General features: G+C 43.6%; 1 protein-coding gene across 1 annotated transcript; it reads left to right on the top strand.

Moving 5' to 3' along the window:
• Positions 1-11,583: 11,583 nt before the first annotated feature.
• Positions 11,584-14,809, top strand: LOC124672392 (G-type lectin S-receptor-like serine/threonine-protein kinase At1g34300). The gene is made up of 2 exons (XM_047208629.1): positions 11,584-11,701; positions 13,617-14,809. The coding sequence occupies exons 1-2, from the start codon at positions 11,584-11,586 to the stop codon at positions 14,807-14,809; spliced, it is 1,311 nt and encodes a 436-aa protein (XP_047064585.1).
• Positions 14,810-16,830: the final 2,021 nt, after the last annotated feature.

Below are 16,830 nucleotides of genomic sequence, written 5' to 3'. Positions count from 1 at the left end.
TCGTGCGAGAGGAGGCCATCGTCTTCGTTCTCTTCCCCGGCGTCGACAGCGAGCCTGCGCCAGTAGGCCACGATCAAGACGGCGATAAGGACGACCTCGGACGTTGCAGGCGAATCCAGAACCTCTCCCAATCTTCTCTGCGTCCGTCGGTGGTCATCGCGCAGCGATTCGTGCCCGTTGGCCATGTCAAAACCACCGTAGCATCTCCGCCGTCGCCGACGGTGAGATGACGAACTAGCCCTCGTCCAGCTCTATAAATATGTCTGGTGCATCTCCAGGAAACCCTAGAACCTCGCTGCCCATCCATTTTCCTCAATCGCTCTCTATCTCTCGCAATCAACAAAATCACCGTCGGCTGTTCTCCGGATAGCCGCCGATTAAGACCACCCCGGCGTACGATTTATGGTCGAGGAGGTGCACCTCGGTGCGTAGTCCACACGGGAGCAAGCACGCATCCAGGGGAGCTCTAGACGACGTCAATTTCAGCTTTTCCCCTTGCAGCAGATCGCCGGGATTCGCGACGGTGAGCTCGTCTCCGACCACCAACGTCCCCGTCGAGCACATCATCATCTTCAGGGTGAGCATACGCACCTCTGGAGCCTTTTATTTTGCTCTGTCATCCATCCTAGCATCGGATTCGATTCCTCACCGGAGTAAACCGCCGCGGGTCATCGTCTCTGATGAAGTTCTGGGCACCAATAATTGATTCCGCCACCACCAGAGTGTTCCTCATCCTCTTCTCGTTCGAACGCACTTCACGGGAAGCTCGGGGAGACCCTGTAGCGGCGGCGCCGTCCTCGTCTGGTCGCCGGCGTCGAGCCGACGGCGAGAGGGACGTGTCTCCTGCCTCGTCAGCATTTGTTGACTGGTCCTTGCCCGCGTGGCAAGTGACCCAGTCAACGGCCCCACCTGTCTGTCTCTGTAGCTAGGTGTGAATCGGTATGTTTAGCCTTTCTGTTTAATTTCAAATTCCAGAAAATTGCAGAAACTTTGAAAAATCATATAAAATTCATTTCAACTCAGAAAAATTCAAATAATATATCAAAATGCTCACAAAAATAAAATCTATTCAAATAAAATAGAAAAAAAAAATGTGTGTCAAAATAAAAATACACTTATTTTTATTCTTTATTAATTATGTCTTCCAAATTGTTTAAAAATGCAAATTGAATTCAATAAATGACTAAGTTCCAAAATTAAATTTTAACTATTCAGTAACTAAGTAAAATGTTAAGATTAATTTTATTTATCATATTTACATTAATTTAATTATTAGTGGTAATGCATAAACCCTAATTTGCAAATTACTATTTTTATTTTCTTTAAATAGTAATAACTCAAGAAAATAGTAAAAGTCAATATCATTTTGGTAGCTCAACAATTATTTACTTAAACATTCTTAAGTTAACAAGTTAAATACTTTAAAACCTAACAATAATTAGGAAACCCTGAATTCTAATTAAACCCTAACTAGTAATTATTTTAATTCTTAAACCCTCTAAAAATTAATAGCATGTTAAAATTATTAATAACTCTATTTCAAGTACTTAATCACATTAGTTCTAGTACCAAGTATTACTTTAAGAATTGGATCATAATTTAGAAACCTTAGTTTTATTCAAAGTTAGAAACTGGATTCCATTATTTTATGTGTTCATCCTAAATAGTTGAAATCCTAAAACCCTAGGGGTTTAGTCCATGTGATCATAGCCACTTCAACTTTACTTGTAGAACCTTAATAAGTAACCCATGAATGCATAATCATGATCCATCAACATAAAACCAATTCACTTGTGATCATCATTTCATGTCTTTACTTTTAGTAAAACATATATGCATGATCCACTAGTGCCACCTAGGTAGAAACCTTAACTTGTTAATTGAATTAGTACCATTGATGACCACTCCTATATACCATACCATTAAGATCAACCTCAATCATTAAACCCTAGTAGAACCATAATGATAAACCCTAGTATCAACTTTGTGTAACAAATCACATCACATGCTCCTATCCAACTAAACCATACTTAGGAAATGATAAGTCACTTAGCTTAGAAACTACTAATGATTACTTAGTGAAGCAAATGTGAAACCATAGTAAACCTTAATAGCTAATTTATAGAACCATTTTTGACCATCATCCTTGATATGATGCTTAGAAGAAACCATAGCAATAAACCTACCAATACTTGCTACATGTAGATCACTTCTACTTAAGCACCAACCAGCCCTATTAGTAAACCCTAAAAGCACTTAGCTCCTATTTAAAGTAGTTCATATTCTTATTTAACATGTTCTCCAAAAGTTATTCTTTTGAAGTACAAATGTCAATCAAACCTTAGAAGCCCTAATCCTTCTTTGAAATACTCATTAATTCTTAATTAACATGTTCTTCAAAAGTTATTCTTTTGAAGTATAGTATGAGTAATCATCAACCATGTTCTATAGAACCTAAAATTGACAACTGTTCTTTACATACTATTCCACCACTATTCTTTATGTGTATGATTGTTATGATGTCTTATATCACTTGATTATGATGCTAATATAACCAAACCCTAATAAGAACCTTGTTTGAGAACCATTCTAAAAGTGCAACCAACCCTAAAGAAATCTTTACAACTCATATATCCTAAATCATCGAGGTTAGGTTACGCTCGGGACGATTGCATCTCATACTATGCATTATAGTATCTTTGCCAGTTCTTTAAACATTGTCCTTACCGGACGATGATGGTATTTCAGCATTTGGAGTTCTCACGTATCGAAGCTTTTTCCTGCATAATCTTGCGGTCAAGAAAGGCAAGTTCATCGCTTGCTCATGTCATTTGATTATTTGTATCAAACTATATGCAAAGTACTATACTTATCACTCATGCATTGAAAAGCAAAGTATTATTTTACAATTATGAATATGACTATGTGGTGGGCAATGGAACCATGGTATGTGTTGATATGGTGGAGGTTCCATTGCATGGGTACTACTCATCTAGGACTAAGTACCAATGCCGTCCAGTGATTCTAGCGCCGTACAAACCGCGTTGACCATGAGATCTATAATGGCTCTGGGGAAGCCAGCCGTATCTTTTCCCTTCTGCACGCCAACGGATTGGTAGAGCTTGCGGGGTGTTGGAGGCACTGCCGTAGGTTGGGATAGCCTTTTAAATCCCCATCCATTAGTGATGATGGCTCTACGATCTATGAAGGATTGTCCGAAGTACACCGTGAGTAAAGCCGTATTATCGGGGGAAGTCTACTGGGGGTGTACGGTTGGACAAAAGGGTGGGTTTGCAGTCGCGGAGAAGGCGGTGTGGGCTTGGATTTTCATACCTGGCCTCACACCAAAGGAAGTGTGAACGGGGGCAAGTCCCTGCGGATGGCAAAAGGGGTGGAATCTCTTGTGGGAAAAGTAACGCACCTCTGCAGAGTGTATCAAATTGTGGCTGTCACTCCCTGTTCCGGGAAGGGAACTGCGAACGCGGCAGGAAAGGAACTCCACGAAGTTCTAGTCAACTTGTGAAGACTGACGGGCATAGTTTTCAGAATAAAATAAACCTTTTGAAGAAATGTTTATGAAAACTTGCATTTGCCTATGACTTTCTGGTCTATGGATGTAGCTAGTGCATGATACACCTATTTCCTATTATGAACTTGCTGAGTACGCTCGTACTCATTCTATCCCATTTGAACCCCCTTCTTAGATCAAGGCACCGAAGGAGAAACTACCGTGGAACTCGGAGACAAAGGAGTCAACTGCAACAAGATGAAGAATTCAATCAAAGAAGTCAATGGAGTCAACTTCGCATCAGCTATAATGGAAACCTAGACTAGTAATAGAAGGGAACCTTTCCCTAATCCTAGCACCTAAGTAGCTAGAGTTCTATAGCAAGCCGATTAGCTCTTGAACTTGAGTTAGCAATAAGATAGACTACGAGTCGTTCTTCTGGAGCTTTATTTGAAGTTTTACCTCACTGTAAAGTAGGAGGTTGTGTTGATCTTATGTAAACAGTTCGTGTGTACTTCTATAGACATACCTTGGACTCGCATATGTTTCTGTTGTACCACTCTGAGGGATGTAATATGAGTGGAACGGTGTTTCACTTGTGTTATGTCAACGACTTGTGTACTACACCATGCAGTGGTACGCTGGGTCACCACACTTATGCTCAAGAATCGGTCGTGAACCGTCCGTACCCGAAGCTATCCTACAAGTAGTTCGGTCCTTATAGCATCCTGGAGAAAATCAGTGCCGTCGCCTACAAGCTGCAATTGTCTTCTTCTTCCCAGGTGCATCCGGTCTTTCAGGTGTCGCAGCTCAAACCTTTTACCCCTTGTTACACTCCTGTTTTCAGTGATTTGCCTACTGTTCCGGATCTGGCAACGGTGACTATGTTCCCGGAGTGTATACTCGCACGTCGTCTGGTTCGCGCTGGCAACAATGCTGATGTTCAAGTGTTGATCAAGTGGCATGGCTTGGATCAAGAACAAGCAACATGGGAAGATTATTATCACCTCAAAACAAGATTTCCTGATGCGCGCATTTGGGAGGACGATCTTGCTCGAGCGGGGGCGAGTGTCACACCTTCCATCCAGTCGGTGGACAGCAAGTCGCATGTTCCTGAAGGTCAAGGGCGGGCAACCACAAGTGGGTCCCGGGAGGCAAGTGGCTGAGAGATAGTTGTAACTGGCGTGTGTAACATGTGCTGGAGGGCCCAGCTGTAAGTGTGCGTTAGCAAGTTAAAAAGGGGATCGACGCCCAGGAGAGCCTTATGCGTTGTAACAGATTTCTGAATACTCTTAACTCCTTGTTCGTCTCTTCTCTCATCCTTGTTCGTCTCCTCACCTCTTGATATGTTTTCTCATCCTTCTGCTTGCTGCTTTGTGTGTGTTGATCCTATCATAGATCGGGACACCACAGTTTGGATCCCATCTACTTCTCTCTCCCTCTCTCTCTTGTCTTGTTGGATCAAGAAGAAGGAGATATCATAGAGCCTTACATGTGTGATGACCCTCAAGTATAGGGGATCGCAACAGTTTTCGAGGGAAGTAAAACCCAAATTTATTGATTCGATGCAAGGGGAGACAAAGAATACTTGTAAGCCTTAACAGCGGAGTTGTCAATTCAGCTGGACCTGGAAAAACACTAGTAACATGGGTGATGTGAAAACATCAGTAATATGAGAGCAATGGCAATAGTAACACAGAGGCAATGGCACCAGAAAATATTCTAGTGCATCTTTGACTGTAGAGCAATGATGATGACATAAGGACCGGGGTTCCCAGCTATCTACACTAGTGGTAACTCTCCAAACAAATAACATGTGTTGGGTGAACAAATTACAGTTGGGCAATTGATAATTGTGAGGGCATGACAATGCATTCTATGATAAGATAAAGTTTACTGTAGTATTTAGTTGGGCATTACAACATGATTCATAGACCGTAATCGAACTGCATCTATGACTAATAATCCACCTTCAGGTTAGAATCCACACCTCTTTTAGTATTAAGTTGCAAGCAACAGATTATTGTATTAAGTAAATTGTGTAAAGTAAACAATAGAATTATCCTTGGATAAAGTATTTTTGTTTTCTCCCTATTAGCGACATCACATCTACAACCTTAGGAGTTATTATCACTCTCCCAGATTACTAAAGACATGAACCCACTATCGAGCATAAATACTCCCTCTTGGAGGTACATGCAACTACTTGATCAGGGTAACTACAAGTACTGGAGAGCATGCAAGATCTTAAATAAGCAATAGTATGATACTATGATGAACAATCTGATCACAATTCCATAATTTATCGGATCCTAACAAGCACACCACCAATTACATCATATGGATCTCAATATGTGAGGCAGCTCATGAGATCATTGTATTGAAGTACATGGGAGAGAGAGTACCAACTAGCTACAGCCAAGAACCCGTAGTCCATGGGGGAACTACTCACAAACCATCATGGAGTCGAAGTGGAGGCGGTGGAGTAATGGAGATGGCTCCGGGGGTCAATCCCCGTCCCTGCAGGGTGCCGGACAGGAACTTCTGACCCCCGAAACTTGTCTGGATGATGACGGCAACGACAAAACTTTTTGTGGACGAAGGCTGGATTATTTAGGGGTTTTGCATCAAAGGCAATATATAGGTGGAAGGGTGAGGTTGGTGGGCGCCAGGAGGCCCCACACCACCCCTAGGCGCGGCCAGGGGGTGGGCCGCGCCAAGGGCATGTGTGGCCTCCCCCTGGCCCTCCTTCTTCTCTGCTCTGGACTCCGTCTTCGTGTCTGGAAAAATAGGAAGTTTGGCTTTTGTTTCATCCAATTCCGAGAATATTTCCTGCACAACTTTTCTGAAATATAAAAGCAACAAAAAATAGGAACTGACACTGTGGCATCTTATCAATAGGTTAGTTCCGGAAAATGCATAAAAGTATCACGAAGTGTAAATAAAACATATAGAAATTGGTGTAAAATAAGCATGGATCATCAAAAATTATAGATACGTTTGCAACGTATCAATGTGCTAATATCGGTAGTGTTTACTATTGTGGTGATGGACCGGTTGGATCAGAAAGAGGACATCATCAACAAACGTTTCCACTCATGTTCATCAAGGGTATGGCGATCTCTTTATCTCGTTGCTTTCATATACCTTAGATTGGATTTTGATTTTTGCCCGTGCACTTGAGAGAAAAAAATTGTGTTCTGTTGCATGTTCTCCTTCATGAATATAGTTTCACTCAATCAATCATGAATTTTGCTTGTGATTGCAATGACACATCTTGATAAATTTAAAGGGTTAAAATCCATGAAAATTGACACGGAGATTTGTTATATTACATCACATGAAAGATATAAATTTGAGAGGCATGGGTACTTTTATAGAAATAATTAGCTAAAACAAAAAAATTATATTTTTAAAAGAGTTTCCAATCATGCATATATAAAGTTCAATAATAAAATGTATTGCGATTTGGAATCCTTTAGTGTCTTTAGTTCTTTTTAATTATAAGGGGCTCCAAATCTGCTGCAGTGTTACCGAATAGATCCTATCGGTGACTTCTTCTAACAATAACCTTGTTTGGTATTCATAATTTTGTTATGTTGTCGCAGTTATTCCAATTTCAAACACAAATATAATTTCTTACATGTGAGCATCCACTCCATGCACATCTCTTTATCTCTCTCTGATTCTACATTTGTTGAGCCAATTGGTTATTCTTGACCATGGCATCGACCTTTCAATCAACGAGAAAACTCAAATCGAGTTCACCATTAGATACTTAGTCGAAATGTTTTGAATCATGGAGTTCACCCGCATATTGTCATTTTTGTAAGATAGTTTTCGGTTGATGCATTTTATTTACAAATACATGCATACACTATAAATATGTAGATCGCAGAAACTACGTGTTCACCAAATCACTGGGACTAAAAGGAAAATATTGTAGCAATTGGATTTTTTCCCGCAAGAATGACTCGGTGTCTATATCTAATACTAGGGACCTCGTAAACTCTTCCCTTCCTTCTCTTCGGGAAATTTGGCAAAACAAGAAAAGGTTGCCTTGTATGCCCAACTCATCATGGTGGTTGTTAGGCAACATAGTGTATTAACTAGAATGAAATGAAAGCAATTTAAATAAATGTGAAAACTATAAAATAAAATACAATTTTTTTTGTATTTTCAGATTATTTTAATGCAAAAGTTGAAAATTAAAAGTTGTTTCTTACAGTAAAAAAGTGAATCGGGATTCATGGACTTACTTGACCTCTCTCTCATAAAATGGTAGCACTTATAGATAAGATAATTCTAGTGCAACATATTTTTGTACTTTTTGATAAACATTCATATGTGCATCCTATTCTAATATAGAGTTGATGCAACACATGTCTCTAATACTCTCCTAAGTATGGGTACAACGAAGAACACCTAGACATTATGTTAGTGCATTTCATGGTGGCACCAAGTATTGGCTTAAGTGGTGGCATGATGTTGGGTCTCTCATCAGCCTACCTTGAATACACGAGAACATGTTTGTTTTTACTAGATGGACCTATAGCACACAATATCTCATTCTCCCTAGTGGGATAAACACAAAAAAGAAAAATTCATAGTTGTTCACAATTTTTTTTGTCACTATTCATTTGCTACTGCAAGTTTACTCTATCTAACACGCATATTTCCTCTCTTGCGTCCTAACATACTAGTCCGATATGAAAATCTACACATAAACATAAAATTGAATGTTAACAATTGACCTTAGTTTCCTCTCCTTGGTGCCTACAAGTGGCCACGATCCACTGATTGAAGATGATCACCGGTCGGAAGTTGTTTAGGAGTGTATCGGCGCTACTACATAGGTCAGATGTGAGGAGGGGGGGGGGGACTCAGTGAGTTGGGGCTTAGCGCTGGAGAAGGATCGATAGTGTTGTAGGGTTTGGCTGACGTCTGGCCTCAGCCCAAATTTTAACTAGGCCGAGTTTTTTTTGGGCGAGAAGCCCCTGTAAATAGGATAACTGTGGCAAATCAACCGATAACCAAATGACATAAACACGATCTTGATGTCGGCAAATGGTGTTTCTCATGCTAGTTGTGATATTATGTAGCTTTGACTGTTTATAGATGGCTAATAAAAATACAAACAATAAATATTCGAGTAACACGATTTTGTGCTAAATGGTAGGTAAACCAAACAATATTTTACGTGGATCTCTATACAACATTTTACATGTGTAGCTGAACAACATTTTACAGCTAGCATATCAATATATCACGATAGGACGTGATTGGTTGTGTAGGATGATTTTTGCACTCCCTAGATCATGGCTCTGGGAGGTGCCATGTGACAACAACTTCTAGACCATACTTCTAGACCATGCAACGCCATTTGATCGCCTCCATGTTGTCTAGCCAGGGCCAACAGAAACACAATTTTTATTTTTATTTTTGGGTACCCACGGATGATACTTACTCTTACCTTTTATCCACATGGTAAAATTATCTTACACCACCACACTTGTAACAATTATCGTTTACAAGCTTCAAAATAAAAATTTACAACATTACAATTGTGTGGAATGGCGAGATTAAGCTAGTGGTCGAAGGAATTCAAACGATAGACCGTGTATGATGATTTTGATGAAATTCGTCTAAAATAAGTTCAAACTTAAACACGAAATTGAGAAATTGCAGTTAACGAAACTTAGAATCTATTGTCAAAATAAAATCACATTGTTGATCCCTATGTTTTCCATATAGACATCCTGATAAAAGAGTAGACTGCTAAACTAGATTATCAAGAGGCAAGTGTCTGACAATCTAGACTTAATCTATACCAATATAAAAAAGCACAGAGGGGGCAGAACCAACGGAACACGGTCATCAGATGGACATCTAACGCTCCAAATCTTCACCATAATTAGCGCTAAAACAGCCCAGGCTGAAAACTCCCCGCTAATCACCCGACCCTAATCCCTCAAACAACGCCTGTCGCTCAGGCCGCACCGTCGCTCAGGCCGACGCCGCGCCACCAGCCAGCCAGCGTCGCCCCTCACCTACAGCGCCGCCAGCGTCGTCCCTCACAAGCGCGGGCGCCGCCGCCGCTGCACAATCCCACGTCGCCCGTCGCCCATCGACCCAGCTCCCTCAATTGATCCTGCCGCCGCCGTGCGCGAGCCTGTCCAGCTTCTCTGCATCGCCTTCCGACATCACTTCCCCTGCACTGCTGTCTTGCCGGCCTGCCGGCCGCCCCTTGGTCTCCTGGTCGACATTGTCGACATCTCTGATTGTTGTTACCGTGGTGGACGACAGTTCTTCAGTTTCGTTAGTTTCAGTTCATCACGACGATCCTGTTTCCTGTCACAAACGATCCATAATCCAGTTTGTTGTTTGCTTGACCACTGCCCAGCATACTCAATAACAATTCTTAGGAGAAACTAACGCCCAGTTTCCTGTCTTTTTACAGTCTGTTGTTTTAGTTTTCAGAACACAGGCTCGTGTTTTCAGTTCCAGAATCTGGCACTCCATCCTCAGTTTTCAGAAGACACGCACCCACACTGCGCCAGAACAAACGCTGCATACCTGCAAATGAATTGGAGAATGCAAAATCAATGTCTGTTTTCAGAATTCATTGCCAACTACTTTCTGATGCTCTGATGCAATATTTCCCCTTCGTTCACTGGATCAAGAAAATGAAGTTTTTTAGCAGCATATTAATGTATAACGTATCCTCTAAAGTTGCCTATCCACGAGCAGCACAATCACTGTATCCGGCAATGCGTCTTTTTCATCTTTTTTTTTTTGTGTTGTTCTACATTCTAGATCAGTGGAATGCTCCAACATGCATTGATTCAGATTGTAGATCAAAAAGTTTAGTTCATTTTCGTGTTGTTTATTCATACTTCCATGTAATACAGGGAATCCTTTTATGTTTGCAACAAAGGCGTGAGTCAGCTTCATAGCAGATCAAAATGTTCATCGTTAGTTTGGCACTGACATAGCAAGTATTCTCATCTGCAGACTGCTTCACCTACAGCGCCGCACCGCCGACTTCCACGTCGCGAGGACGCCGCCGCCCGTCACCAGATCGACAGCCTGCTGCTACTCGACGCGGGCGACCATCCCTGCACTGGGAACTTACCTGAAGTGTGTGCGTATTCAGAAACTACTTCCTAAAATATGTGTTGCGGATGCTCTAATTTGCAGTTAGTTTCATAGCTACAGTTACATAATGTTAGCACTCTCACAATATGAAGTTAGTTTGTCTGATTGATGCATATTTCTGGATTTCCTTCCAATAAGGCATTAACACGTGATGATATTTATCACCTAAGATTACACGTGCATTGCACGTGCACAATTACTAGTAGGATTGATGGAATACACATACTAATATACTAACAAGTTTTAACTTCTTTTGGAAACTCATCAACAATGAACTCCAAGGTTAATGGTGCTTAGCCCGGAGCGATTTGAGGATGGATGATCAATCAGGAAGTTGATCCCGGATGCGCACAAGTGGGGACGAAGTACGCAGGAAAAACATGTTTTGGTCTATGAAGTTGATCTTGAGTGCGCATGAGTGAGAACCAAGTACCCAGGACAGACATGTGTTGATCTGTGAGGCTAATTTAGAGATCCTAGAGGAATGTGAGGGGTAACAGCCTGGCCGGAGGTGTCCAAGGTGTTACAAAGTGAGAGAGAGGTTGAGCTACACAGCGTGGAAACATTACAATACAAGCACACATGAACACAAACACCCTACAATATAATATAGTAAGAAGATATAGATCTAAATGAAAAACTTGCAAATACGAGACTTGTGTTGAATAACGAGGTAAAGATGAATTGTGTGCAATAAATTGGATGAAATCGATCTAAAAATGGTAGATAGGCACCTATTTTGGACTTTTTTTGAAAAAACCCCTTCACGGCGGTGCTCGCTAGGAAGTCAACCACGACGGTCGTCCCTGTCCGAGCTTGTGGCGGACTTGCTTTGCTGGAGCTCGCCCACCCGCGCCCTTGTCCGAGCCCGCCACGAGTCCACGCCATTTCCTATTGGAGCTCGCCTGCCCACGCCCATGTCGAAACTCATCGCGGCCACACTCCTGTCGGTGCTTGCTCGCCTGCGCCCGTCCCTGTTCGAGCTCGACACGGTTGTCGTGGACCTGCAGGGTAGCAGCGGCGGTGAAGGCCGAGGTTGGCCAGAGGTTGAGCAGGCCGAGAGGGACGAGCTCGAGGAGGAGCCGGATTTATGTTGAAGGTTGACCAAATCCGAGGGTGGAGTCGTGGCCAGCGGCATGATCCAGCGGCGCGGGTGACGGATTGAAAAGGGTCGGACATCCTCCGATGGGAATGACACCATGGGGACGCGAAGCTCGCGGCGGCTACCGACGTTGGGAGAGATGAGGCGGGTCAAGGGGACGAAGGGAGCAACGAGGAGAGGAGGGACGACGCCAGTTGCCGGCGACGGAGGTACAGGGCGACGGCGGCGATGGCTAGGGACGGAGGTACCGTGGTGGGATGGACCGTGGATGGGCGGGATCTTTATTTTTGAGATGTGGAGGTGCGGGTTCTAGTAGGAAGAAATAGGACGGATGAAAAAAGAAACTGAAAAATAGAAGAGAGGAGTTGACGATGTGGATCCCCCAAAGATTTACATAAAACCCTCTAAAAACCATGTGCCTAACATTGCTCGTCCTCGGCCGTCATATTTTCTGCCACATCACCGCTGAGAGTGGGAGCCACTGTCATAAACCTTGTTAACATGACTAAAACCTGATTCAGTGCACATTGCATCGAATTCTCACAAAATCGGTGTTTTCTTTTTTACAATTCCACCAAATAGTGGAAATTTTCAAACTTCGCCGTGTTATGGTGGTTTTTTTTGGAATTTACTCTGCGTCGGGAGATGAGATTCCTCGCGGTGATCTCTATCAAAATTCCGAGTTTCATTATAGGAAAAAAATGCATAGTAAAATCGATGCGATTCTACAAGCTCTACCCGTTGCCCATGGAAGAGAAGAGGAGGAAGAAGAAGAAAAAAAAAGTTGTTAAACTATCTTGTTTCAGTCAACACCCCAGCTAAGATCCCAGCCGGCAAGCGAGTGAACACATCATAAAAGAATGATCGAGATTGACCTGGACTCAGCCGGCCGCCATGTCCTGTCTTCTTGGCGAATGGCGAGTTCCCTTTGGGTACCTGGGAAGCGCCAACGCCGAACCATATTTTGTTGGCGCGGTAGAGAAATGAGTCGTTTGGGCAACTGCACTCACCGTAGTTAGATTACCTTTACTAGCAACAGCATGTTGGTGTTCGATACGAATTTTGTGAGGTTCATGAAAGAGAAGTCCTCAGACTCTGCTCGTGATAGACGTGTCAGCACTGAGCAGACACGCTCCCATAAGTACTGTGTTTAGTGTGCGTACGTTGCTACCATCGATAGTACACCAGATTGGCCCAAAATGGGTAAAAATTGGTGAAATCTCAGCTGTTCAGTGGCTTTCATTTCCAGTGCAATTTCCCCACAAATTCTGAAAATTGAACCATTTCAGGAGGTACAAATACTTGCATCTCTGCCAGAGTATTTCGGTGGCATGCACATTAAAAATAAATTCAGAAATAATGTCAAAAGAATTCAAGCTAACGTTAGATTTCACTCAAATTGTAGCAAAATGTTTGGTCAGTTGGCCTCGTTGAAAACTGAAATAAACGAAATTTCGATTTTCCAGTGATTTCAGTGGTGCCATGCCAACAGTTCTACACGCCCGTTGAGAAAAGACAATATATTTCTTCTTTATTAAGTGTCGAGGGACGGGAGTACTGCAGCGACATACATGCCTGGTTCAGCAGCAGCGACATACATACATGCCTGATTTCAGTGTTGGCTGGCTCTGTGACCTCGATCTGTCTCCCATCCTATTGTATCGTGCCTCTCATCTTGGTCCTTGATTGCTTGGTTCGGCAGCAGCCGGCGCACTCTACCAGCCGGCCGGAGCCGGACAAGATGGCATCGGATAAAGGTGACGCTGAATTCAGTTCCTGAATCAGCTGCTATACGATTGTCATAACCTTCTGTTGTTTGATTTTCCTTTCTGCTGCAACTATGCGCAGTGTTCCAATTCACATTCACGGGAGTGATGTTCCTCGTCCTGCTCTTCTTTGTGTGGGCGGTCGCCAGGACGTGCCGCAAAAACAAGGGCAAGCACATGATGATCGAGAACTTCCTGGAGGAGATGGCCACCGAGAAGGCCATCCGGTTCACGCCGCAGGAGCTCAAGGAGTTGACACGCAACTACTCGTCCCGCCTCGGCGCCGGTGGGTTCGGCACGGTGTACAGGGGCGTGCTCCCCAACGGCCTCGCCGTGGCGGTCAAGGTGCTCCACGGTGGCCTCGACCAGAGATCCGGGGAGCAGTTCATGGCGGAGGTTGGCACCATCGGGAGGACGCACCACATCAACCTCGTCAGGCTCTTCGGCTTCTGCTTCCACGACGCCGTGCTCGCGCTGGTGTACGAGTGCATGGACAACGGCGCGCTCGACGCCTACCTCTTCAACCCAAGCCGCGCCGTCGGCCTCCCTTCGCGGCGGGACATCGCCGTCGGCATCGCCAGGGGACTCCGGTACCTCCACGAGGAGTGCCAGAAAAAGATCATCCACTACGACATCAAGGCCGGCAATGTCCTCCTCGACGGCACCCTCACGCCCAAGGTGGCCGACTTCGGGCTCGCGAGGCTGGTGAACCGCGCGGACACGCACGTCTCCATGTCCTGCGTGCGCGGCACCCCAGGGTACACCGCACCGGAGATGTGGATGCAGTCAGGCATCACGGAGAAATGCGACGTGTACAGCTTCGGCATGCTACTGCTCGAGATCGTCGGCCGGAGGAGGAACTTCGATGAGGCGGCGCTAGACGTCGGCCAGCAGTGGTTCCCCATGGTGGCATGGACCAAGTACGAGAAAGGCGAGCTGATGGAGCTCGCGATGTCGTGCCTGGGCGATGTCAGCGGCGTCGATACGGCGGATGAACTGCAGATGCAGCTGTGTAGGGAGCTGGCGGAGAGGATGTGCAAAGTGGCGTTCTGGTGCGTGCAGCAGCAGCCGGAGGCGAGGCCGCCGATGGGCGTGGTGGTGAAGATGCTTGAAGGAGAGATGGACATTGCTCCGCCGGCGAACCCGTTTCAACATCTCATGACGCCCGCGCCGGCGACGAATCTCTGGGAGATAATGGCAGCCAGCATAAATACGGTATCAGGGTCGACAAATGGCATTGTTTCTCCGGGTAGCAATGAGATCGTCTCTGTTTGATGCTTGAGTCTTGACAGCTGACTGTACTACTAGCCGGGTAACGTCAGCCTTAGCTACACCCTTTGAACCAAATAATAATACTGGAATTACAGATAACTTGAAAATTTGAAATGCTCAAGATTTTTTCATATAAAAACGGTTTTGCTAGTTCTCAGCTAGCTAGTTAAGAACTAAGTTCGTGTTCAGTCAAGTTCTACATCGTTAGATTGTATTATGATTTGCATTATGATTCGTGCATAAGTTGCAAGTTGAGTTCTAACCGAGTTTCTTTTTCAGTTGCAAGTGCGGTTGCAACTGAGTTTTTTCAGTTGTAAGTAGGGATGCAACTAAGAAAATGCACGGATCCATTAGATTTGCTTCGAAATTCATGCTAGTTATGGGTTGCAACAAAGATTTGATGACATCATCTTATTGAGAACGAAGTTAGTTCTTAGTTGATAAAACACTAGTCACACTCATATAAAAAAGGAATTTTGTTGGCCATGGATGGGTCCTTTGCTCCTTTCCTTTCTCTCTCTTTTCGCCCCCAACGAGTCTCTTCTCAAATCTCATTGTACTCATCTCTCCACCGCTCTCATTTTTTTATAAAGAGAATACTAATCATCTCTCCACCGCTCTCATTTTTTTATAAAGAGAATACTAATATCGTTGAAGACACCAATTATTACATCTAACCTCTTCACCAACCAAATGCCAAAAGACATCACAGATGCACACGACCAAAATACAAAAATAAGAAAAAAAAAAGGTCCTGTCACAATGAACAATTCCTTGCAGCTACAACCCAAACCACCGCGAAAGGTAACACCTGACATCCAAATTATCCAAAAGCGACAGCCCAATAACGAAACAATGCACCAATGTTGTCGTCGCCTAATCAATGATAGGTTTTCACCTTGGAAAAGTCCGCCTCTCAAAATAATGCCTTCAACAAGGCCATTGTCAGGTACAACCAATTACATGACTCATTTTGGTTGAAGCTTGGTTGAACTCATTCCATGAAATTTGGAGAAGAAAGGGGAAGAGAAGCCCTAACCTGGAACAGTTTGAGCGCTCCAACCCACCCATACACACATAATTGCGCACATAAAAGTTCTTTTGCGGGGAAATTTCAGTCTTTATTCAAACAACACCAACACCAACGAGATGGAAGCTGGTAACAACAAAACTAGGCAAAGTGTTCATCCAACGACTCGTAAATTGTCAATGTGCAAGCATGCATGACACAAAGATGAGCTCTAGTGTTAGCTGGCCTTATTACATGCATCGTGTCCTCGCTTGGTGCTAATTCTTAAGCAAACTTTGAACCTGGCTAATTCACCTATGTGTATGTGTTGAAGTGTAATTTTCACCGCTAAGATTGCTCGGATCACACGCCACCAGAACACACGAACTTTGGCACTACATGTAGATTCCATAGCCGAGACCACAATTGTTTCCAGATTCGAAGTACACATAGTCGTCCCTTCTGCTAGAGCAACATGCTCGTTATGCATCAAAATAGAGTGATATGAGCTAATAATAATATTTAATTGCCCAACTTCTCCAAGCCTCTGGACCGAACATCTTCCCCTCCACCTTGACTTAGTGGAATATTCAAGATTGCATTCACATTCGGTGCAATAAAATGTTGTCTGATCAAATATGTCTTTCTCGACCAACTTTTAGTACCAATGATGTCAGACACCATGTTCATTTCTTCATATTTGAAGTGATGTTATCATTTTTGTTATGCTAGGAACCCATCTATCAGCCCAAATGGCAACTATCGATCCGTCTCCAATATGCCTAATCATGCCCCCATCAGCGCTTGCCGATAGATGATAATGGCTTGCCACGTAGCCAAGGCATTCCGAGGTATTGTGACCCGCAAGAAATCCACTTCTAGGACATATTTCATCTTGAAGACTTGGGCACAAAGTGACTTTAGCTGAGAAAAAACCCAACCACACCCATGTTTCCCTAACAGGGACAAGTTGAAAAAGCTCCAAGTCCTTAAATCTCATTCGAAGCCATGTTAT

This window comes from Lolium rigidum, chromosome 7, assembly GCF_022539505.1.
Source record: "Lolium rigidum isolate FL_2022 chromosome 7, APGP_CSIRO_Lrig_0.1, whole genome shotgun sequence".
Classification (NCBI taxonomy): domain Eukaryota; kingdom Viridiplantae; phylum Streptophyta; class Magnoliopsida; order Poales; family Poaceae; genus Lolium; species Lolium rigidum.
This window is presented reverse-complemented; position numbering and strand designations above follow the sequence as displayed.

Bases quoted from the DNA above. Each gene is read 5' to 3' on its own strand.
- LOC124672392 (XM_047208629.1), top strand. From the start codon at position 11,584: ATGTCGAAACTCATCGCGGCCACACTCCTGTCGGTGCTTGCTCGCCTG. The intron at 11,702-13,616 runs GTTGGCCAGAGG...AACTATGCGCAG, and splicing joins CAGCGGCGGTGAAGGCCGAG to TGTTCCAATTCACATTCACG.